Here is a 23537-nt window from a genome sequence, read left to right as displayed (position 1 = left end):
CAGGTTGGTGCTGCTATCAGCAAGGACTCTTTGAGGCAGAATTGCCGCATGGTGTGAATTACCACCAACACCGCAAGGTGACTTTTTGTTTGAATATGACTGCTTGTTTCGTCACTTTCCTGAAGTGTGAATAAAACACTGAACTGTCTGATGCAAAGAACTTGTTGTTGCCTCTGTACTTCGTCCGCTAATCCTGTCTAACACATTTATTTTTATATATATATATATATATATATATATATATATATATATATATATATATATATATATATATATATAAATCCTCTTTAGCATATAAAGAAATGTGCGAGCAGCTCATAAGGTCGGTTCCCATTAGCTTTCTGTTCTACCTTTAGGAAGGACACTACTCCAAAGACAAGACCAGATCAGTAAGCAATAAGTTTGTATTAAATTAAACTTTATTAGCAAACCAAGAATTTGGAACGACGATTTACAAAACAGTGCAGGCTCATAAAACTAACAAACATAATCACAGTTCAAGGTAGGTAGAAACAGTAGTACGTGGCGAGTAGGGATGAGCGAATCGACTTCCGAAGTCTCGCAAGACTTCGCGAAGCAATAACTTCGGCTCATCAGAGCCAATACATTCTAATACTGTACGGAGCCTCCTGCTCCGTACAGTATTAGAACAAAGTTTTATGCGAATCGACTTCAGCTGCTTCATCCCTAGTGGTGAGCTATGCCAGGGCACTGATAAAAACTTTACCTAACATCTAAAGCAGTCGCCTTCAGGCCTGTGGCTTTTCAACCGTTGTGAAATTACTAAATTCATTCTGCGCTCTATGTTGATGGCTACTGAAGGGTCAGGAGGGCGTTGCCACTCACAATGTCCGGTCTCTACAGAGTCTTCCATGCTTGATTGCCACCCACTTGCACCACGAAAGTAGAGTACCTGCTGCTGTCAAAGCATACTAGGAGTAGTCGTTTCACAACAGCTAGAGAGTCGCAGGCTGCAGACCCCTGATCTATACAATGCACAGCTGTAGTCGTAAGCAAACACTACAGTCTTGTGCGTGCTCGATATTGAAGAATCAGAATGCCAGTGTTTCCTGCAGCTGCTCCGATTATGTAACTTGGCAGTGAAGAAGAGGCAAAGTGTAGACTTGCCTGTGTATACAGGATAAAGTAACATTCTTCAGCAGAACAGATAACTGTGGCGGAATGAAACTAAATGGGCAAAAAAGTGCAATAGAAGATCTACCGAGTGGTAATGTATGAGGAAGGCTACATGTGGTAACAGCTTATCTGGAGTTCGTGAAACGCGTTGCATAGCTAATATTGCTGGTTTCGTCGACCTTGTGTGTTTAGCACTAAACACGGTTCCTGATTTCATAAGAATTCTGGATGTTTTTTCTTTAGTTCTTGGAGATGACAACTTGGAATTTACCTAAAAATGAGAAATAGAAGGTCATTGTTTTTGCCTGTGTTTTACCATAAGGAAGGCAAAAGGTATAGGGCTGTGATGGCTAACCTTCGGCAGTCCAGCTTCCAAGATGAACCCTTGCTTGGCTGTTCTCAGGACCCCATAGAAATGAATGGAGCATGCTGGGAGATGTCATTTCAACATAGCTGGCGTGCCGGAGGTTAGCCATCACTGGTCTAGGGGGTCATTTATCAAACTGGTGTAAAGTAGAACTGGTTTAGATGCCCATAGCAACCGAATTCCTCCTTTCATTTTCCAAAGGAGCTGTCCAAAATGAAAGGTGGAATCTGATTGGTTGCTATAGGCAACTAAGCCAGTTCTACTTTACACCAGTTTGATAAATGACCCCCATAATTTATAATGGATGGAAACAGACCAAAAAAAAATACATGAAGCTCCTCAAAAGGGAATACATGGGGATATATCTCACTACCATGTGCCAATTGTAATAGCGGTGCACAGCTGAAGGGCATCTGAGCCCCCTTAGGCCCCTTTCAGACGAGCGAGTGTCACACTGCGTACTCGCAGCGCAGCACCCGTCCTGAACTTCCAGCACTGACAGGGTCGCATAGCATTATATTGATTTATGATGCTATGTAACCCTTACAGTTCTGGAATGTATTAGATGACACTGATATAATGCTGTCAGTGTTATACAATACATTCCAGAACTGTAAGGGTTACATACCATCATAAATCAATGTAATACTATGCGACCCAGTCAGTGCTGGAAGTTCAGGACGGGTGTTGAGCTGCGAGTCCGGAGCGTGACACCCGTTCGTCTGAAAGGGGCCTTGGGCACCAGGGCCTGACTGTGCATGCACCTAGACAGATGTCTGCTGATCACTGCAAACGCTTGAAGCCGAGGTATATGCACCTTCTCTCAGTGCGCATGTCTGGACTGCAGGACCACAAGGAGGTCTTCTGCGCAAGGTCTTGCTTGGCTGGGCTCTGACGTCAGAAAGACAAGGGGCGGACTGTGAGAGCATGACTCACGATTCGCCTTATCGAGTGCAACGCCCCAATGACTTCATGAGCTACCCAGTGATGACGTCAGGTACATTTTCCGAGTCGATTCTTGACATGAAGACAATACTTTTCAGCATAAACAATGCCGGTTTTGAATGATGGGAGGATGAACAGCAGGAACATGTAATTCTGGTGACAGGTTCCCTTTAAGAGAACATGGCTAAAAGCCTTAATGTCACCATGTTCTCTGCATGGATGTATATTTACTACCCATTTATCTATCACAAATCTTAATTACTAAAATGTCAACCTCAAAATGATGTCTGTCTGCAGCCGCCATTAGTGGGAGCTCACTGCTGATAATGGACTCAGTAAAGTAGTAAAGTGCTACTGGCAGCTGCATCGATGGCTATGGTTTCTGGTGCTGAAACCCGTACACAAAATCTGCCACGTGAATGAGGCCTAAGGGAAATTCGGCTACGAGCCCTGCAAGGATGTATCATTAACTTATCAGCACAGAATATCAGATCGATATATTTATAAACTAAATGGAACTTCATGGGTACATTTTAAAGGGTTCCTTCAACAGAGCTGTGAGGTGTATAGAAATAAGAACTTACATGTCGGCATCACAGGAACCTCAGCAGAGACAGTGCAGCTGATTCCGAGATTTGAGAGTCCACCTTTGATGAGTCCACAAGTGTAAGCCAGAAACTGTAAGATAGTGGGTGATACCGTGAGAATGTGACAAGTCCCGTGTTAGGGCTCATGCACACAGCCGTATCCGTTTCTGCGGTCCGCAGATCGCATATCTGCAAAACACGGAAACCGGCCGAGAGCCTGCTGCCATTATTTCCCCCTCTTCAGAAATGCCCTATCCTTGTCTGCAAAACGGACAATTTTCTATTTTTTTTTGTGGGGCCGTGGAACAGACTTACGGATGCGGACAACACATGGGTGTTCTGTCTATCTTTTGTCTTTATTTATCTAAATGGGTCCGCACCCGATCCACCAAAACCACAGCTCGAACGTGGACTGAAACTACGGCCGTGTGCATGAGCTGTTATACAGCATACGTAATCGATGGCTATACTATACCTTTGGTGCTTCCTCTAAATATTGTTTACTGCAGGAGATCTGAGTCAGAAGCTGGAATCTGGTGTCTTGTAAGACATATGTACCCTACATAAAGAAACAAGGACACGTGGAAGAATCAGGTACATTGCATTTGAAGGATTTAGTAATACTCAAATTGTTTACCTGTTACTATACTGAATACCTTCCCAAACTTATGTATGATGCACTATTGGACAGGATACATTTCTTAGGACAAACAGGACATTTTACATAAAGTTGTTATTATTACACAGATATTGGTGACATCAGATCACTAGGAGGTACAAGGCCAAATAAAACCGCTAGTATCACAGTGTTTTGTTTTTTTTAAAGACGGAATGGGATGAGAATGTGGAATGATTGCCTGACGGTCTGGTACAAGCAGAGGCAAAACTGCTGCACTTTTGAAATGATTGGGAACAGCAGTTGTTAACCTTTTCAGAGGGTTCAGCATAAGGCCTCATGCATACAGCTGTTGGGCGGCCGTGGCTGTATTGCGGCCTGCAAACGGCGGGTCTGCAATCCACGGCTGCCGGCCGTGTGCACCAAGCATCACGGATGGGGATCCATTCACTTGAATGGGTCCGCAATTCCGGAGATACGGAACAGAACACCGGAAGCACTACGGAGTGCTTCCATGGTGTTTCTTTCCGTTATTCCGCACCGCAAATAAATATGACAAGTCATATTTTTTTGCGGTGCGGACAGACCACGAACCCATTCAAGTTGAATGGGTCCAGCCGGCTGTACCGATGTTGCCCGTGCATTGGGGACCGCAATTGCGGTCCCCAATGCACGGAACGGCCGCCCAACGGCTGTGTGCATGAGGCCTAAGACAAAAACAGGGACCGACACAAAAATGGCAATTACAAAAACAGGGACTGAATGTAATGCATGTGCTGGTAACTGAATACTGGATCAGACTGTTACCTTGGTAGATCTGCACGGGTTTGTAGTGCTTCATACAAAAGGGGTCCCAGCAGCCAGTCCCCCGCCGATCTTACAGTTATCCCTAATCCAGATGTAACTAGGAATAACCCTTTAATCAGGATTCAAATCAGACCTCAGCTTCCAGTACAATGCCAGTCATTACAAGGTATGAGCAATATGTGGCCAATCACACAATCACAGTATTAGCCCTGTATTAGGGACTGGCTATACAACACAAAACTATGTGCGACTTGTCTGCAACTTGCTGTCGCGCGAATATTTTCTAACACAGCCAAGGCGCAGGAGAGTCATGTGTTGTGTGACTTCCTTTAAAGTCAATGGAGGAAAAGTCGCGTGCAACTTGCGATACAAAAACCCAACATGTCTAGATTTTTTGCGACTGTCGCAGCATGTCATGTGTTACATTGCTACACCACTGACAAACATGACATGAAATGTCGCTGTGTAGCCGAACCCCTAAAGGGGTTATTGAACCCTTAAAATGCCTCCCCATACACCTGGGCCCCTCACAGAGATTGTACTTACCCGGCACCTGCATCTCCCTATTGAACGGATGAAAACATCAGGTGTTCGGGGGAGGGCAGCCAATAGCAGGCCGCGACAGGAATGAGCCTCCGTAGCATCGCGGGTAACGCTAGGGACATGCAGGAGTCAGAAGCGACGTGGGTGACCGGAATCCAGGTAAGTACAATCTCTGCGAGAGGCCCAGGCGTATGGGGAGGCATTTTTGGATAACCCCTTCAATTGTAGCTCAGAAGAGGCAATAAGCGCTACAGGATACAAGCCCTATGGAGAACTTTAGCCATCAGCTAATGGCAGTCAGTCAGTTCTCCATATGTCCGTTTGTGGATTCAACAGCAGGAGTTCCTGCTCGCAGGTCGATCCAAGAGCTGAGAACTAGAAAGTAAAGGAATATAATAATACAGGACAACATGCTTGAGCCAGCGGATGTGCAAAAGGTGCCGAAAAAGTTACATTACTGACACATTAAATAAAGGTGGTATGAGGCATCGCTCACATTTTAAAGGGGTATTCTGTAAAATACCGGACACAGCCCCTTCATTCCAACAATTAGTGGGGGACCCAGTATTCAGACTTCTATCGATCAGAAAGTAACAGCATCTGAATACATTTGCACTGCATGTCAATGCTTTCGACAATCACCACCACACGTATTACAAGTCATAAGCATTAAAATGTTAAAAGGGCATCTGTCAGCAGCTTTGTCCCTATGACACTGGCTGACCTGTTACATGTGCGCTTGGCAGCTGAAGGCATCTGTGTTGGTCCCATGGTCATTTGTGCCAGCATTGCTGAGGAAAATGATGTTTTAATATATGCAAATGAGCCTCTAGGAGCAATGGAGGCGTTGCCGTTACTCCAAGTGGCTCTGATCTCTCTGCAACTGCCGCATCCTCTGCACTTTGCTGGAAGGACCAGGCAGTAAAAACGTCATCACGTCTGCCTGGTCCTGTCAAGCAAAGTCGAAAGGGTGCAGCAGTTGCAGAGATAGCAGAGCCTCTAGGTGTAATGGCAACGCCCCCGTTGCTCCTAGGGGCTCATTTGCATATATTAAAACATCATTTTTCTCAGCAATGCGGACACATATGACCATGGGACCAACACAGATGCCTTCAGCTGCCAAGTGCACATGTAACAGGTCAGACAGTGTCATAGGTACAAAACTGCTGACAGATGCCAATTAGAGAATATCAATATCGGGGCTTTTCCAGTTGGACAATACAAATAGTACACGGCCCAATTATACCTGATGGTTTGTTCTCAGATTATCAATCTGCTTCTTGAAAACGATGGTCCAAAAGTCTTTACAAATAAATTTAATAGTATCCAGGTCATCCTTGAAAGATGGACTGTCCTTTGTCAGCCTGGAGACCAGAAGAGAGAATTACCACACTGGACGTCGGTATATACCGAAATAAGCTTCCTGCTCCAATCTATTTCCTAAGCAGCAGTGGAAATACGTGTTTTTAGCGTGTTCAATGTACTACCCAGCACACCCTAATAGACACCCAGAGTACGCAGACCATCCAGGGGATCGGAATATTCTTGTTCCTTAGGTGCAGGTTTTGCAGAGTAAACATATGAACATACGCGTGAAAGGTAAAGGAGTAAAACACTTGCCTTTCAATCAGTCCTTGACCCACACGGAATCCCATCGCTTCCAAGATCCGTATGTGTTTCCCTTGATCCTATAAAAAGAATACGTCACGATGAAAAGACAGAAGACATTAGTGTCATTCTGTCCAAACCTGGCAATGGACATCCAAGACAGTCCTGACAAGTTCCGCACAAATTCTGATGTATATAAAGGCTGGCTGACCCCATCACAAACAGGGATCCAATACAATGGAATTTAATCCTTCTAATACTATAACATTCCATAGATAAGGGGGCGCCATATTTCCTGTGGGCCGCTTACTGACCTAGTCCTATTGAAAAATACACACTGTGAGCTGCGCCAACTAGGCACGTTTATATGGGAATTGGTATGACGTCTGAAAACTAGTGTTGAGCGAACTTGTGTTTTAAAGTTTGGCGTCTAAAGTTCGGGTTATCGAAGAACCGCGTTATGGATTCCGCTACCACGGACCATAACGGAATTTAGAATCCATAACGGGATACTTCGATAACCCGAACTTTAGACGCCGAACTTAAAACACAAGTTCGCTCAACACTACTGAAAACATTTCTCAACCAAGACTGATCGCTTGTCTACATCCAGTTTAAAGGTTCACATTACAGTTTTTGGATTATGCTTTTTTTTTTTTTTTTTTTTAAGAAAAAAAAAAATTAAAAAATTGTAATAATTTTTTGCCCATTTTTGCCCTATATTTACTAATGTGAAAGCACCTAGATTTTTGAGTAAATTGAGAATTTAACTAGTCTCAAAGGGGGCGTGGCTTTAAAGAAAGGGCTGTGTGCCAGGGCTACACGGCGAAAGCCGAAACCTGTCGCGGCCAGGATCACTGGGTATCGGTGATCCCATAGAAAGGCATGGGATCGCTGCAGCAGGTTAAAAAAAAAAAAAAGCCATACGACTGCCGTGGGATCACCGCTACTCACCAGTCCGTGTCGCCGCGTAGCCCTAGCCTTAAAAGGGGTCGTCTTACTTCAGCAAACGGCATTTATCATGTAGACAAAGTGAAAACAAGGAACTTACTAATGTATCGCGATTGGCCATGATGTCTCCTTTGCTTTTTTTCCCATCACATTATACACTGCTCGTATCCAGGGATTACGACCACCTACAATCCAGCAGTGGTGGTCGCGCTTGCACACTATAAGAAAAAGCGCTGGCCTCTCTGGTAACCGGGACTGTGGGAGTGCAGACAGTCTAGTGCTTTTTTCCAATAGTGTGCAAGCAAGACCACCGCTGCCGAATTGCAGGGTGGTCGTAACCATGGAAACGAGAAGTATAATGTGATGGAGAAATGAATCCAGCCGGCAAAGGAGGCAATATGGACAATCACGATACATTAGTAAGTGTCTCGTATTAACTTTCTCTACATGATAAATCCTATTTGCTGAGGAGAGAAAACCCCTTTAAAGCTTATGTCGCGCTGCGGACGGCGTCGCTGCCTTACCTCATCATCCTGTCCAGCGCTCTTATGAGCATGAGAGATCATCTCCATATGTAACAGTGCGAATAAGGTCTCGTCCGCCATTGTAAGCCTCCCGGTCACTGTCTCATTAGCCGTCACCTCCTTATGTCAGCACTCTCTGTCCTGGGCTATATGACCACATTATCATCAATGTAACATATGGCAGAAAGGTGCTTAATTATATAAAAAAAATTTCAATAAAACTTTCCCATATAAATGACCACACCCGGGGCTTTAGAACAGACCGTATCCCCATAGGAGTCTGTGACGGTTAAAGATGACAGAGGAGCAACAAATTCTCTCCAATTCCCTTCTTCCGGGTTACACAAACTGATCTTCCGGTTCTGTGTGTAACGTCATGGTTAGGTAATGCCCCACTTCCGGCGCGGTGGGAAAGCCTTCATTCCCCACTTCCGGTAACGTGACCTCTCACCTGACTGAAGGGTAGTGACTAAATCGTATTCTCCACGGCCTGTGACAGTATCACGTGATATTGTACAATCACGTGGCTGTGTAGCGTCTGATCTGCTCTTGTGTGGCGTTAACCAGGATCTGCCAGGTGAGGGGGGTGTGGTCCCCATGATGGCTGCCCGTCCTTTCTCTTACCCCCTTATAGCTTTGCATTGAGCGCTTCCTCTGTTGTTTCTATGACCTATGAAAGGGGTATTCTGTTTGTGAAAGGTCATTACTATTAGATCAGTTATGGCCCTAGTGCTGGGACCCACACATATCACAGGACTAGTTTTGAAACAGTTGGGGACCACTGAGCTAGCTGAAGACGGTTCATTATAAAGTCTAGAAACCCACCTGCAGCTAGCAAGGAATGTTCCTCCTCAATTTAGCGATCTCTGGGGTGTCACCCCCACTCCCACCACCATCAATACTTTTGACATGGCAAAAGTTTTTGAAACAACAGTTACTCTTTAAATGAACGGAATGGCTTTCCTATTTCTTATATAGCAACACCGTGAAAACTATGGCTCTCCAGCTATGGTAAAACTACAACTCCTAGCATGCTGCATTGGGACGGTGGGAAGTGACGGCCTCAGTCGGAGCGGTGGGAGGAGGCGGCCTAAGTCGGGGCGGTGGGAGGAGGGGGCCTCAGTCGGAGCGGACAGCGGTGGGAGGAGGGGGCCTCAGTCGGAGCGGTGGGAGAAGGCGGCGGTGGGAGGAGGCGGCCGCAGTCGGGGCGGTGGGAGGAGGCGGCTTCAGTCAGAGTGGTGGAAGGAGGCGGCCTCAGTCGGGGCGGTGGGAGGAGGCGGCCTCAGTCGGAGCGGTGAAAGAAGGCGGCCTCCGTTGGGGCGGTGGGAGGAGGGGGCCTCAATCGAAGCGGTGGGAGGAGGCGGCCTCAGTTGGAGGAGGCGGTGTCACCGCCAGTTCTGTGAGAAGGTCTGTTAGACGTTCTGTACCTCTTGCATGATGTTCTTTGTTTTGGTTTCACTTTGTCATCTCCTTTCATTCTCCCAGCTGTCATCTATTTACACTGATTGCCTCCCTTTATAACCCCTCCCATACTGCCTCACTTTGCGGTTTCTACTACTTCCTGGATTGTGTTCACTGCTGGAGGCTGCAACTGCTGATTCCTCAGATAAGTATTTTTCCCTTTATTTGTGTTTCCTTGCTGGCTTGATTCTAGGTGACCCTGACTCCGTCCGTATTAAGTGCAGGGAGCCGGTGGTCGTGTCCCCTCATTATTATAGGGTTTTCAGATGTCACACAGTCTAGGTACGAGGGCATGCAATCGTCTACCATAAAGATCTTTGCATGGGCATAGCAGTCAGGGAGAGCTCTAGGGGTTTTATAGGGCTCACCCATATGTTCCTTAGTTTGGGATCAAGTCAGTCGGATGTTTATTTATAACTTCCAGTTTTCTGCAACACCATCCGTGACATTATAAACCGCCGAAACCGTCTTAAGCATGGATCCGGTTTCAGCCTTGATTGACCGCATGCAGGGTCTTTCACTGGAGGTAGCAGATCTCCGTAAAACTGTGTCTCAGTTTCAGGTGACCGATTCTGCTGGCGTTCATGGAGTTTGTTCCAAGCCTAAGATCTCGCTTCCGGATACGTTCTCCGGGGGTAGTGAGAATTTTGTTCGCTTTAGAGAGGCTTGCAAACTCCATTTTCGCCTACTTCCCCATTCCTGTGGTGATGAGGAGCAGAGGGTGGGGATCATCATCTCGCTGCTCAGGGATAACGCTCAGTCTTGGGCCTTTTCGCTGCCGGTGGGGGCTCGGCCCCTCCGATCGGTGGATGAATTTTTTTGTATCCCTGGGGCAGATATATGATGACCCGGATCGTATTGCTCTGGGCCTCTGGCTAATTCTAAACTGCGTCTTTTATGCCAGGGTAAACAGTCCGCAGAGATATATTGTTCTGAATTTCGAAGATGGGCAGCTGATTCTGGTTGGAATGATGCTGCACTCTGAAGTCAATTTTGCCATGGTCTTTCGGAGGGATTGAAAGATGCATTTGCTTTTCATGAGAGACCTGCCTCGTTGGAGTCTGCCATGTCTCGAGCTGTTCGTATTGACAGGCGTCTTAGAGAGAGAGGAGAGACCACTCCTTCCTGTCATATTCAGCTTAAGGACAGTGGGGCTGTGTCATTCAGTGCACAGGGGCCTCAGTCTCTCTCAATCCCCTTTGAGCAGGAGGCCATGCAGCTGGGTTTGCTTGCCTCTGATAGTAGAGGATTCAGCTCTCAGAGGAGGGTTTGTTTCTGTTGTGGGGGTATAAATCATTTGGCTAATGTTTGTCCCTCTAGGAGATTCAGGGAGTTTTCTGAGGGTAATAATAAAGAAACAAAAAGAAAAAAACCCTCTAAAAACTTTCCATTTGTACTATTGGCAAGGTTGATGCGGAAATTGAAGGTTTGCCGTTTGCTTGTAGTCCCCGTTTTCTCCTACCTGCCAGGGTGGCGCTAGACAGCAAGAACATTGTTTGTGAGATTTTTGTAGATAATCAATTTGCTATAACTCATGGTTTCCAGGTATGCACTTTGGAAAAGGATATACCTGTTTTTGCTATCGATTCCGCTCCACTTTCTCAAAGATCGTTAAAGGGCATAGTTCACAATATCCGTTTGACTGTGGGTGATGCTCGTGTTGAGGATATGTCATGTTTCGTCTTAAGCGGATTACCTACTCCTCTAGTGTTGGGGCTACCCTGGCTCACTAAACATAACCCCACCATTGATTGGCAAGCAAGGCAAATAAATGGTTGGAGTGACTTTTGCAGAGAGAATTGCCTCACGGCGTCTGTTTCTGAGGTTTCTACCAAGACTGTGCCATCTTTTCTCTCTGAATTTTCAGATGTGTTTTCTGAGAGTGGTGTCCAGGAGTTGCCCCCTCACCGGGAGTACGATTGCCCTATTAATCTCATCCCAGGCGCCAAGCTGCCAAAATCACGTTTATACAATCTCTCCCAACCTGAAATAGTCGCTATGCGTACTTATATCTCTGAGAGCCTGAGAAAGGGACACATCCGACCCTCGAAGTCAGCTGTTGCGCTGGTTTTTTTTTTTGTTAAGAAAAAAGATGGTTCTTTAAGACCATGTCTGGATTTCAGGGAGCTGAACTGTATCACAATTCGTGACCCTTATCCGCTTCCTCTGATCCCGGACCTGTTTAACCAGATTGTTGGGGCTAAAGTTTTTTCTAAGTTGGATTTAACAGGGGCATACAACCTTGTCAGGGTCAGGGAAGGGGACGAATGGAAGACGGCCTTCAATACCCCTGAGGGTCATTTCGAGAATTTGGTTATGTCCTTTGGTTTGATGAATGCTCCGGCATTCTTCCAACATTTTGTGAACAGCATTTTTTATCATTTAATGGGGAAATTTGTACTGGTGTATCTAGAAGACATTTAGATTTTTTTCTCCTGATTTCAAAACTCATAGGGACCACCTATGTCAGGTCTTGCTCATTCTGCGGGAGAATAAATTGTACACTAAACTGGAAAAATGTATGTTTGCGGTTCTGGAGATTCAATTTCTTGGTTTTCTTCTCTCCGCTTCTGGTTTTCGCATGGACCCTGAGAAGGTCTGCGCTGTGCTTGATTGGGAGCTTCCTGAGAATCAGAAGGCGCTGATGCGGTTTTTGGGTTTTTCCAATTATTACAGAAAGTTCATTTTGAATTATTCCTCTGTTGTTAAGCCACTCACTGATATGACTAAAAAGGGGGTAGATTTTTCTTCCTGGTCGGTAGATGCGCTTAAGGCCTTTTCTAGTATCAGAGAGTTTTGCTTCCGCTCCCATCTTGGTACAACCTGATGTCTCTCTACCTTTCATTGTTGAGGTGTACGCTTCAGAGGTGGGTGTGGGTGCGGTCTTGTCTCAGGGTCCCTCTCCTGCCAAATGGCGAACGTGTGCCTTTTTATCAAGGAAACTCTCCTCCGCAGAGAGAAATTACGATGTGGGAGATAGGGAGTTGTTGGCCATCAAATTAGCTTTTGAGGAATGGCGCCATTGGCTAGAGGGAGCCAGACACCCTATTACCGTGTTTACCGACCATAAAAATCTGGCCTACTTGGAATCAGCCAAGCGTCTGAACCCGAGACAGGCCAGATGGTCTTTATTCTTTTCTAGGTTTTAATTTTGTTGTCACGTTCCGCCCTAGGGTTAAAAATGTGAAGGCTGATGCCCTGTCACGTTGTTTTCCGGGAGGGGGGAACTTTGAAGACCCGGGTCCCATTTTGGCTCAAGGGGTGGTCGTCTCTGCTCTTTATCCTGATTTGGAGGCAGAGGTTCAGGCAGCCCAGGCAGAGGCTCCTGATCTTTGTCCCCCTGGGAGGTTGTTTGTGCCTCTCGCTTTACGACACAAGGTTTTTAAGGAGCACCACGATACTGTCCTTGCTGGGCACCCGGGGCCACAGTGGATCTCATTGCTCGGAGATTCTGGTGGCCGGCTCTTCGTAAGACGGTTGAGGGTTTTGTGGCAGCCTGCGAGACTTGCGCTCGTGCCAATGTCCCTCATTCACGGCCATCGGGTTCTCTCCTCCCGTTACCCATTCCTTCCCGTCCTTGGACGCATCTGTCCATGGACTTCATTACGGACCTGCCTCGTTCCTCGGGGAAGACTGTGATTCTGGTAGTAGTGGACCGTTTTAGCAAAATGGCGCATTTCATTCCCTTTCCTGGGTTACCCAATGCTAAATCGCTGGCGCAAGCATTTGTTGATCACATTGTCAAATAGCATGGCATTCCTTCAGACATCGTTTCTGATAGGGGCACGCAATTTGTTTCCAGATTCTGGAAGGCCTTCTGTTCTTGCTTTGGGGTTCGGTTGTCGTTCTCTTCTGCTTTTCACCCGCAGTCGAATGGCCAGACCGAACGCGTCAATCAGAATCTGGAGACATCTCTGCGCTGTTTTGTGGCAGAGAATCAGGAGGATTGGTGTTCTTTTTTGTCCCTTGCTGAGTTTGCTTTAAATAACCGTCGCCAGGAGTCCTCTGATAAGTCACCATTTTTTTGGTGCATATGGTTTTCATCCGCATTTTGGGACATTCTCTGGAGAGGGGTCTTCTGGTTTACCTGATGAGGAGAGATTTTCCTCGTCTTTGTCATTTATTTAGCAAAAGATTCAAGGTAATCTGAAGAGGATGAGTGAGAGATATAAGCGTGTGGCGGATAAGAGACGTGTGCCTGGTCCGGACCTGAATGTGGGTGATCTGATGTGGTTGTCTACAAAGAATATCAAACTGAAGGTTCCCTCCTGGAAGTTGGGTCCTAAGTTTATTGGGCCTTACAAGATCTTGTCCGTCATCAATCCCATTGCCTTCCGTCTTGATCTTCCTCAGACTTGGAAGATCCATAATGTTTTTCACAGGTCCCTATTATTAAAACCGTATGTCCAACCCACTGTATCCTCCTCTTTGCCTCCTCCTCCGATTGTTGTTGATGGTAATCTTGAATTTCAGGTCTCTAGGATTGTGGATTCTCGCATTATCCGCGGTTCTCTCCAGTACCTCGTTCATTGGGAGGGTTATGGTCCTGAGGAGAGGATGTGGGTCCCAGTGGCAGACATTAAGGCCACTTGTCTCATCAGGGCTTTCCATAGGTCCCATCCTGAGAAGGTGGGCTCTGAGTGTCCAGAGTCCATTTGTAGAGGGAGGGGTACTGTCACCGCCAGCTCTCTGAGAAGATCTGGCAGACGTTCTTCTGTACCTCTTGCATGATGATCTTTGTTTTTGTTTCACTTTGTCATCTCCTTTCATTCTCCCAGCTGTCATCTATTTACACTGATTGCCTCCCTTTATATTCCCTCCCATACTGCCTCACTTTGCGGTTTATACTACTTCCTGGATTGTGTTCACTGCTGGAGGCTGCAACTGCTGATTCCTCAGATAAGTCTTTTTCCCTTTATTTGTGTTTCCTTGCTGGCTTGATTCTAGGTGACCCTGACTCCGTCCGTATTAAGTGCAGGGAGCCGGTGGTCGTGTCCCCTCACTCTTATAAGATTTTCAGGTGTCACACAGTCTAGGTACGAGGGCATGCAATCGTCTACCATAAAGACCTTTGCATGGGCATAGCAGTCAGGGAGAGCTCTAGGGGTTTTATAGGGCTCACTAGGGGTGGGCGATATGGCCTAAAATCTATATTGCGATATAATTTTAAGCATGTGCGATATGCAATATATATTGCGATATATTGTTTTCTATATTTGGGGGGCGTGTTTAAACTTTTTTTACTTTTTATTTAATAACTATTAACGTAGAACCCTTGTCATATTCACCATAATAGAGCTCTATTAGGGTGAATAGGACATTACACTCTCCCTGCTGCCCTGTGCTTTGTGCACACAACAGCAGGGAGCTGATCCCCCTCCCCTAAACGGTGCCATCCACAGATCCCCCCCCCTAAACGGTGCCATCCACAGATCCCCCCCCCCTAAACGGTGCCATCCACAGATCCCCCCCCCCTAAACGGTGCCATCCACAGATCCCCCCCCCAAACGGTGCCATCCACAGATCCCCCCCCCTCCCCTAAACGGTGCCATCCACAGATCCCCCCCCCCTAAACGGTGCCATCCACAGATCCCCCCCCCCCTCCCCTAAACGGTGCCATCCACAGATCCCCCCCCCTCCCCTAAACGGTGCCATCCACAGATCCCCCCCCCTCCCCTAAACGGTGCCATCCACAAATCCCCCCCCCTCCCCTAAACGGTGCCATCCACAGATCCCCCCCCTCCCCTAAACGGTGCCATCCACAGATCCCCCCCCCTCCCCTAAACGGTGCCATCCACAGATCCCCCCCCCCCTCCCCTAAACGGTGCCATCCACAGATCCCCCCCTAAACGGGCCATCCACAGATCCCCCCCCCCTAAACTGTGCCATCCACAGATCCCCCCCTAAACGGTGCCATCCACAGATCCCCCCCCCCCTAAACGGTGTCATCCACAGATCCCCCCTCCCCTAAACGGTGCCATCCACAGATCCCCCCCCCCCCCCTAAACGGTGCCATCCACAGATCCCCCCCTAAACGGTGCCATCCACAGATCCCCCCCCCCTAAACGGTGCCATCCACAGATCCCCCCCCCTAAACGGTGCCATCCACAGATCCCCCCCCCCTAAACGGTGCCACCCACAGATCCCCCCCCCAAACGGTGCCATCCACAGATCCCCCCCCCAAACGGTGCCATCCACAGATCCCCCCCCCCAAACGGTGCCATCCACAGATCCCCCCCCCCCTAAACGGTGCCATCCACAGATCCCCCCCCCCTAAACGGTGCCATCCACAGATTCCCCCCCCCTAAACGGTGCCATCCACAGATCCCCCCCCCCCTAAACGGTGCCATCCACAGATCCCCCCCCCCCCTCCCTGAACGGTGCCATCCACAGATCCCCCCCCCCCCCTAAACGGTGCCATCCACAGATCCCCCCCCCCCTAAACGGTGCCATCCACAGATCCCCCCCCCCTAAACGGTGCCATCCACAGATCCCCCCCCCCTAAACGGTGCCATCCACAGATCCCCCCCCCCCCTAAACGGTGCCATCCACAGATCCCCCCCTTAAACGGTGCCATCCACAGATCCCCCCCCCCCTAAACGGTGCCATCCACAGATTCCCCCCCCCCCTAAACGGTGCCATCCACAGATCCCCCCCCCTAAACGGTGCCATCCACAGATCCCCCCCCCCTAAACGGTGCCATCCACAGATCCCCCCCCCCCCTAAACGGTGCCATCCACAGATCCCCCCCCCCCCTAAACGGTGCCATCCACAGATATCCCCCTCCCCCCCCCCCCCCCCCCCGACGCTCACAGGAATACATTTAAAAACTAATCAGTAACTTTATTCATTGGTGATCTCTTTACTGTATACCTTACTAGGTCTTAGCTCCGATAACAGCAGGCAGTGCGGGGGGCGGCGCTCACTCACTGACGTCACGCGCCTGCGCCGCCTAGTGGGAGGAGCAGGCGCGTGACGTCAGTGAGTGAGCGCTGCCCGCCCGCACTGCCTGCTGTTACCGGAGCTAAGACCTAGTAAGGTATACAGTAAAGAGATCACCAATGAATAAAGTTAAAGTTACTGATTAGTTTTTAAATGTTCTACTGTCAGCGGCGTGGCCCTGTATATTCTAACTAACCCCCAGGCAAGCATCCCTGTCACCATGGGAACGCCTGGGGGTTAGAATATACCATCGGATTTGAGTTTTCACGCGCTCACTGAGATCGTGAAAACTCAATGATTTACTGTCAGTCCCTCCCCTTCTCCTCTTTTGTCATTGGTGGTCAGCGGCAGCCGCGCACAGTGGGGAGGGAGGGACTCTCTCCTTCTCCACTGTGCCCAGTGTGCCGGCTCAGGAGAAGATGGTGCGCGCAGAGAGCGCGATCATATCGCGGTCTGGCGATATAGGCGATATGCTCAAAATCCATATCGTGGCACAAATTTATATCGCATATCGCCTATATCGTCTATATCGCCCACCCCTAGGGCTCACCCATATGTTCCTTAGTTTCGGATCAAGTCAGTCGGATGTTTATTTATAACTTCCAGTTTTCTGCAACACCATCCGTGACAGGCGGCCTCAGTCGGGGCGATGGGAGGAGGCGGCCTCAGTCGGGGCGGTGGGAGGAGGCGGGAGGAGGCGGCCTCAGTCGGAGCGGTAGGAGGAGGCGGCCTCAGTCGGGGCGGTGGGAGGAGGGGGCCTCAGTCGGGGCGGTGGGAGGAGGGGGCCTCAGTCGGGGCGGTGGGAGGAGGGGGCCTCAGTCGGAGCGGTGGGAGGAGGGGGCCTCAGTCGGAGCGGTGGGAGGAGGGGGCCTCAGTCGGAGCGGTGGGAGGAGGGGGCCTCAGTCGGAGCGGTGGGAGGAGGGGGCCTCAGTCGGAGCGGTGGGAGGAGGGGGCCTCAGTCGGAGCGGTGGGAGGAGGCGGCCTCAGTCGGAGCGGTGAGAGGAGGCGGCCTCAGTCGGGGCGGTGGGAGGAGGCGGCCTCAGTATGAGCAGTGGGAGGAGGCGGCCTCAGTCGGGGCGATGGGAGGAGGCGGCCTCAGTCGGGGCGGTGGAAGGAGGCGGCTACAGCTGAAGTATGTGGAGAAGTCTAATACAAACATCTAAATAGCAGGGGAGGGGAGAATCAGAGTGGAGCAGTGCTGGCTGCAACCAGGATAATCAAAATAATTGGCATGTCGATTAATCGGGCTGCATTTTGATTTAGTTTTTTATCAGATTAATTGCCCTGCCCTAGTATACAGTGAAATTTGTTGTGGGAACGGGGAGGGGGTTGACTTCTGTTTTAGTCTACTTTCACACTGGCGTTTTGGCTTTCCGTTTGTGAGATCCGTTCAGGGCTCTCACAAGTGGTCCAAAACGGATCAGTTTTGCCCTAATGCACTTTAAATGGAAAAGGATCCGCTCAGAATGCATCAGTTTGCCTCCGTTCAGTCACCATTCCGCTCTGGAGGCGGACACCAAAACGCTGCCTGCAGCGTGACGAAACTGAGCCAAATGGATCCGTATTCACTGACACAATCTGGCACAATAGAAAACGTATCCGTCCTCCATTGACTTTCAATGGTGTTCAAGACGGATCTGTCTTGGCTATGTTAAAGATAATATAAACAGATCCGTTCTGAACGGATACAGACGGACCCGCACAAAACGCGAGTGTGAAAGTAGCCTTAGATGGCAGCTCTTTTCTTTGTGTTATACATGTACAGTGCCTTGTAAAAGTATTCACCCCTCTTGACTTTTTTCGTATTTTGGTGTCTCACAACCTGGAATTAACATGGATTGTTTGAGGATTTGCATCATGTAATTTACAGAACATGCCCACAACATTAAAGATGTTTTTTTTTATTGTGAAGCAAACAACAAATAGGACAAAATAACTGAAAAAGAAATGTGCATAACTATTCACCCCCCTAAAGTCAGTACTTTGTAGAGCCACCTTTTGCGGCAATTACAGCTCCAAATCGCTTTGGATAAGTCTCTATGAGCAGTTGCCACATCTTACCACTGGTATTTTTGCCCATTCCTCCTTACGGAACTTCTCCAGCTCCTTCAGGTTGGAAGGTTTGCGCTTGTGAACAGCAATCTTTAAGTCCGACCACAGATTTTCTATTGGATTGAGATCTGGGCTGTGACTAGGCCATTCCAACACATTTACATGTTTCCCCTCAAACCATTCAAGTGTAGCTTTAGCAGTGTGTTTGGGGTCATTGTCCTGCTGGAAGGTGAACCTCCGTCCTAGCCTCAGATCACGCACAGAGTGGTACAGGTTTTGCTCAAGAATATCCCTGTATTTAGCACCGTCCATCTTTCCCTCAACTCTGACCAGTTTCCCAGTCCCTCCAGCATGATGCTTCCACCACCATGTCTCACTGTGGAGATGATGTTCTTTGGGTGATGTGATGTGTTGGGTTTGCGCCAGACATAGCATTTTCTTTGTCCGGAAAGTTACATTTAGTCTCATCAGACCGGAGCACCTTCCTCCATACATTATGGGAGTCTCCCACGTGCATTTTCACGAACTCACAACGTGCCTTTTTGTTTTTGGCTGAAAGTAATGGCTTTCTTCTGGCCACTCTGCCATAAAGCCCAACTCTATGGAGCGTACGGCTTATTGTCGTCCTATGTACAGATACTCCAGTCTCTGCTGTGGAACTCTGCAGCTCCTCCAGGGTTACCTTAGGTCTCTGTGCTGCCTCTCTGATTAATGCCCTCCTTGCCTGGTCCTGAAGTTTTGGTGGACGGCCGTCTCTTGGCAGGTTTGCTGTTGTGCCATGTTCTTTCCATTTGGTTATGATAGATTTGATGGTGCTCCTGGGGATCATCAAAGATTTGGATATTTTTTTTAAAACCTAACCCTGACTTGTGCTTCTCAACAACATTGTCCCTTACTTGTTTGGAGAGTTCCTTGGTCTTCATGGCAGTGTTTGGTTAGTGATACCTCTTGCTTAGGTGTTGCAACCTCTGGGGCCTTTAAAAAAAAAGGTGTGTATATGTAATTACAGATCATGTGACACTTAGATTGCACACAGGTGGACATCAGTTCACTAATTATGTGACTTCCGAAGATAATTGGTTGCACCAGAGCTTTTTATGGGCTTCCTAACAAAGGGGGTGAATACATACGCACATGCCAATTTTCTGTTTTCTATTTCTAAACAATAGTTTTATTTTATATATTTTTCTCATTTCACTTCACCAACTTAGACTATTGTGTTCTGATCCATCACATACAATTCAGATTAACAAAACATTGAACTTAAGGCTGTACTGTACCAAAATACAAAAAAAGTCAAGGGGGTTAATACTTTGGCAAGGCACTGTATGTAACACCATAAAGTGCCTCCAAAGCAGTAGTACCCAGGGTACCTCAATATACGTGTACAAAACCTAAAAAAAAACTGTCCCCACAAAGAACAGAGGCAACACACTTAAAGGGGTCCTTAGGATAGGTCATCAGTATCTGATCGGTGGGGGTCTGACAGCTGGGACCCCCGCCGATCAGCTGTTCGAGAAGGCACCGGAACTTGCAGTAGCTCTGCGGCCTTCTCACAGCTTTCCCTAGGGAAAGGGAATGTGGATCCAGAAAGACACAACACTTCGACGCTTGTTTTGCTGCAATGAGCTTCGTCAGGAGGTCAAATGACAAGTGGAGAGCGCATTATACAAAAAGCCTAATCTATAGGCCCATAAACGTAGTGAGTAGAAATCATTCTACCCATATCATACCCTTATAATGCAAAAAATGCCTACACCTTCTATTCCATATGGTTATTCTGTTCTATTGGGGGTTGTGTGGGTTTTTAGGATGTCGTACTTGGCACAGCATTTCTATGAGTATTGTTTCTGTGTCTTCATGTGATCCTTATGATTATTTATTGTGATATTATATAACTTTTTTTCTTGAAACAAAATTTGATTTTATATATTTTTTTATATACATAAAGGGTGTTGCCTCTGTTCTCTGTGAGGACTGCTTTTGTAGGTTTTGTACACGTGTTGTATGAGCTACAGGCACATGTATTACTATTCGTTGGTTCCTATTGCTGGCGGCTGTCAGTATATTCAGATAGTCTCTTCAGCTATAGACTTAGCACTGGCTGAGCTCCCCTGAAGCTTCAACACATTTAGTTGGCTTGGGTCTTCAACCCTTGAATGTTTTTAGGGAATGTCACTAAGGCCTCATGCAGTCATCCTTGTCTGAACCACAGAATAGGGGATAACTATTATATTGTCATGGTTTCTACTACTGGGACCTCCACCGATCATGAGACCGGGTGCCTATAACCCTCTGCGCTAACCCACAATGAATGGAACGGTTAGCCGAGCATCCCTACGGGAGTTCTGGAGACAGCAGAGTACAGACTATTTCCAGAACCACAGAGATAAATGGGGCAGCAGTGTGCATACCCAACCTGGCCCATCGTTCATTTCGGAGAGCCAGAGGGGTACAGGGTCCCTTTTCTCATGATCGGTGAGGGTTCCAGCAGTAGGACCCACACTGATCTAATAGTTAGGACTTATCCTGTGGATGGATAACTTCTCACAACTGGAAAACCCCTTTAAAATGTCTGTCATCTATGGCATCTCTAAGGTATCTGTTCTCATCAAGTTTTTTATGTATGTTTAAAACATCCTTGTTCTTTTAGTTCTCAGCTGGTTGGATGATCTAGAGATGTCTTCTCGAGGATTTCAAACAGTCATAAAGGGGGAAGCCTCTGAGACCGATGATGAAGAAGAGATGTATGTGACTTCTGTCCCCTCTAGGTCGTTCTCTGGTACATGCGGTGTAAAAATCCAAGGAGAAGCTTCAGAGACTGACGAAGACGATGATGAAGGTGTTGAGAAAAATAAGGCTCCTTCCAAGAGTTTAGAGAAGGACCTTCCTCCTCTAGTAGTCATCAGAAATGATGGAGAAGGTTCTCCAGTTGGTTTTGAAGAAAAGCCTATAGTCAATATACAGCAGCCTGGACGCTACAGCACATTACTGCAGCAGAAACTCTTGGAAAGCAATGCTCGTCTTTACCATGACGTCAACAACACCATCCGGCAAGTCTACCATACGACCACTAACGAGATCCGGACGCTGACCGGTCAACTGAGCAACTCCCAGAATGGGATCATTAATGCGTCCCACAACATTCGACTCGCCCTGGAGGACTTGAAAGGGGTGTCTGAGAAGATCGACATAATAACCAGCTGTAACTTACTTCCCGATATAAGGATCTAAGGACTTAAACTAACCTGCTCTTGTGCTTACACTTTCTGGGTGTTTACTATTGATGACCTACCTTAAAGGGGTTATCCCTAGATATCATATAGTACATGGTAGTCCCTGTACCTTTAAAAGGATCCAGAGATCTCCCTCCCATTAATTGCTCTGCTAGATTTATTACAGGCTGGCAGCTCAGGGGATGTGTCCTTTCTGCTGCAGCTGGTGAAAGTTGAAGGATGGAACTGAGCATGCATGTCACCCTCAGTGAGCAGGACAGAGAATTTGCAAAAAGAGCAAACGGCAGGTGGCGCTACACAGATTTCAGTGAATAACTCAGTGGCTATACAATTTTTTTTATTACATGCGATTACAAAAGTATTCAGATCCAGGTGCTGGTTTGAAAACTGTAGAATATTTTTCATGGGGCAACCCCTTTAAGGGTAGGTAATCAATATTCAACACCTTGGCAGAGGAAAATTTTACATTTCCGGCGTCTTTCTCAAACTGTTCTTTAAACTATTAGTTTCCCAAATGAAAATCTCCTTAAAGCGATTGTCCAGTCTGTATTACGGATACGGAACCATTGACTTGAATGGGTCTGCAATATGCAAAATATGGCAAAAGATAGGACATGTCCTGTCTTTTGCGGAGTGGAGGCACGGACAGCAAGCCCGCGGAAACACTAGGAAGCACTTCTGTGGGCTTTCGGGTCCCTTCCTCTGCACTGCAAAAGGTTGTACATATCCTATCTTTTGCCGTATTTTGCGGATCGCGGACTCATTTAAGTCATTGGGTCCGCACTGCAATACTGGATTCACACGACCGGTGCCCCTGTATTGCGGACCGCTGTTTGCAGTCCGCAATACGGGCACGGAGACCATACTGTCATGTGAATGAGCCCTAATGATGTCTAATAGTAAGACAGTGTGAACTCTGGGGGGGGATGGGCAATTTATCAAATCTTGTGTGAAGAAAAACTGGCTTAGCAACCAATCAGATCTCACCTTTCATTTTACAAAGTATCTCTGAAAAATGAAAGGTATAATCTGATTGGTTGCTTTGCCTTTACACCACAAATGATAAATCTCCTCCAAAAGGTGTCTAAAACATTTAAAAAGGTTTTCCTGTACTAATTACTTATCTAAAGCCCGCAGCCTGCCTCCTGAAACAGAAGATTCCTACTTACCTGCTCCTTGAGGATCTGGTCCTCCGCGCTGGCGGTGCACGGTCATGGTCACATGCTCCACTGCAGCCAATAACTGGCTTCAGCGGTGATGTAGCGAGAAGCAGCACATCACAGCTGAAGCCAGTCATTGGCTGCAGTGGAGCATATGACCATGCACCGCCAGATATAAACAGCACAGGCAGCGCGGAGGACTAGAGCGTCAGGGAGCAGGTAAGTAGGCCTAAAGCCGCAGCCACGGCAAGAAGGGACATGTCCATTCTCGGAGCGCCGCCCTCGTCAGCACTGCCTCCCGTTGTGAAGTATGGGAGGCAGAAAGAACGCAACTGCCCGGCAGGTTTTCGGCAAAATTTTGGCACGGCTGTCCGCATGTCCATTCCGCAGCCCCGCAAAAAAATAGAACATGTCCTATTCTTGTCTGTTTTGAGGAAAAGGATAGGACATTCCTACAGAAGTTAAAAAATAAATAGTGGCGTGCACTCGGCCAGGATCTGTGTTCTGTGGATCCACGATTTGCGGACCGTAAAACACTAATGGTGATGACCGCGTGCGGGATGCCTAAGGCCACTTTCACATGGTCAGTATTTGGTAATTT

At 47.6% G+C, this 23537-nt stretch overlaps 2 protein-coding genes across 2 annotated transcripts; one reads left to right on the top strand and one right to left on the bottom strand.

Moving 5' to 3' along the window:
- Nucleotides 1–407: 407 nt before the first annotated feature.
- Nucleotides 408–8408, bottom strand: TRAPPC6A (trafficking protein particle complex subunit 6A). Its single transcript, XM_040442833.1, has 6 exons — nucleotides 8086–8408; nucleotides 6623–6690; nucleotides 6249–6366; nucleotides 3512–3595; nucleotides 3034–3127; nucleotides 408–1408 (listed from the first exon to the last, which is right to left on the bottom strand). The coding sequence occupies exons 1-6, from the start codon at nucleotides 8164–8166 to the stop codon at nucleotides 1377–1379; spliced, it is 477 nt and encodes a 158-aa protein (XP_040298767.1). The 5' UTR covers nucleotides 8167–8408; the 3' UTR covers nucleotides 408–1376.
- Nucleotides 8409–8509: 101 nt separating this feature from the next.
- BLOC1S3 (biogenesis of lysosomal organelles complex 1 subunit 3) lies at nucleotides 8510–21805 on the top strand. Its single transcript, XM_040442832.1, has 2 exons — nucleotides 8510–8662; nucleotides 21194–21805. Exon 2 carries the CDS (start codon nucleotides 21220–21222, stop codon nucleotides 21772–21774), a length of 555 nt encoding a protein of 184 aa, XP_040298766.1. The 5' UTR covers nucleotides 8510–8662; nucleotides 21194–21219; the 3' UTR covers nucleotides 21775–21805.
- Nucleotides 21806–23537: the final 1732 nt, after the last annotated feature.

The sequence above is a fragment of the Bufo bufo genome, chromosome 8 (genome assembly GCF_905171765.1).
Source record: "Bufo bufo chromosome 8, aBufBuf1.1, whole genome shotgun sequence".
Taxonomy (NCBI): domain Eukaryota; kingdom Metazoa; phylum Chordata; class Amphibia; order Anura; family Bufonidae; genus Bufo; species Bufo bufo.
Note: the sequence above shows the minus strand (reverse complement) of the source record. Positions and strands in the feature narration are given on the sequence as shown.

Coding starts and splice junctions, on each gene's coding strand:
- TRAPPC6A (XM_040442833.1), bottom strand. CDS start 8,166: ATGGCGGACGAGACCTTATTCGCACTGTTACATATGGAGATGATCTCT. Junction 6,367..6,622: donor GGTCAAGGACTGATTGAAAG/GCAAGTGTTTTA, acceptor TCTGGTCTCCAG/GCTGACAAAGGACAGTCCAT. Junction 3,596..6,248: donor ATCTGAGAACAAACCATCAG/GTATAATTGGGC, acceptor TTCTTTATGTAG/GGTACATATGTCTTACAAGA.
- BLOC1S3 (XM_040442832.1), top strand. CDS start 21,220: ATGTCTTCTCGAGGATTTCAAACAGTCATAAAGGGGGAAGCCTCTGAG.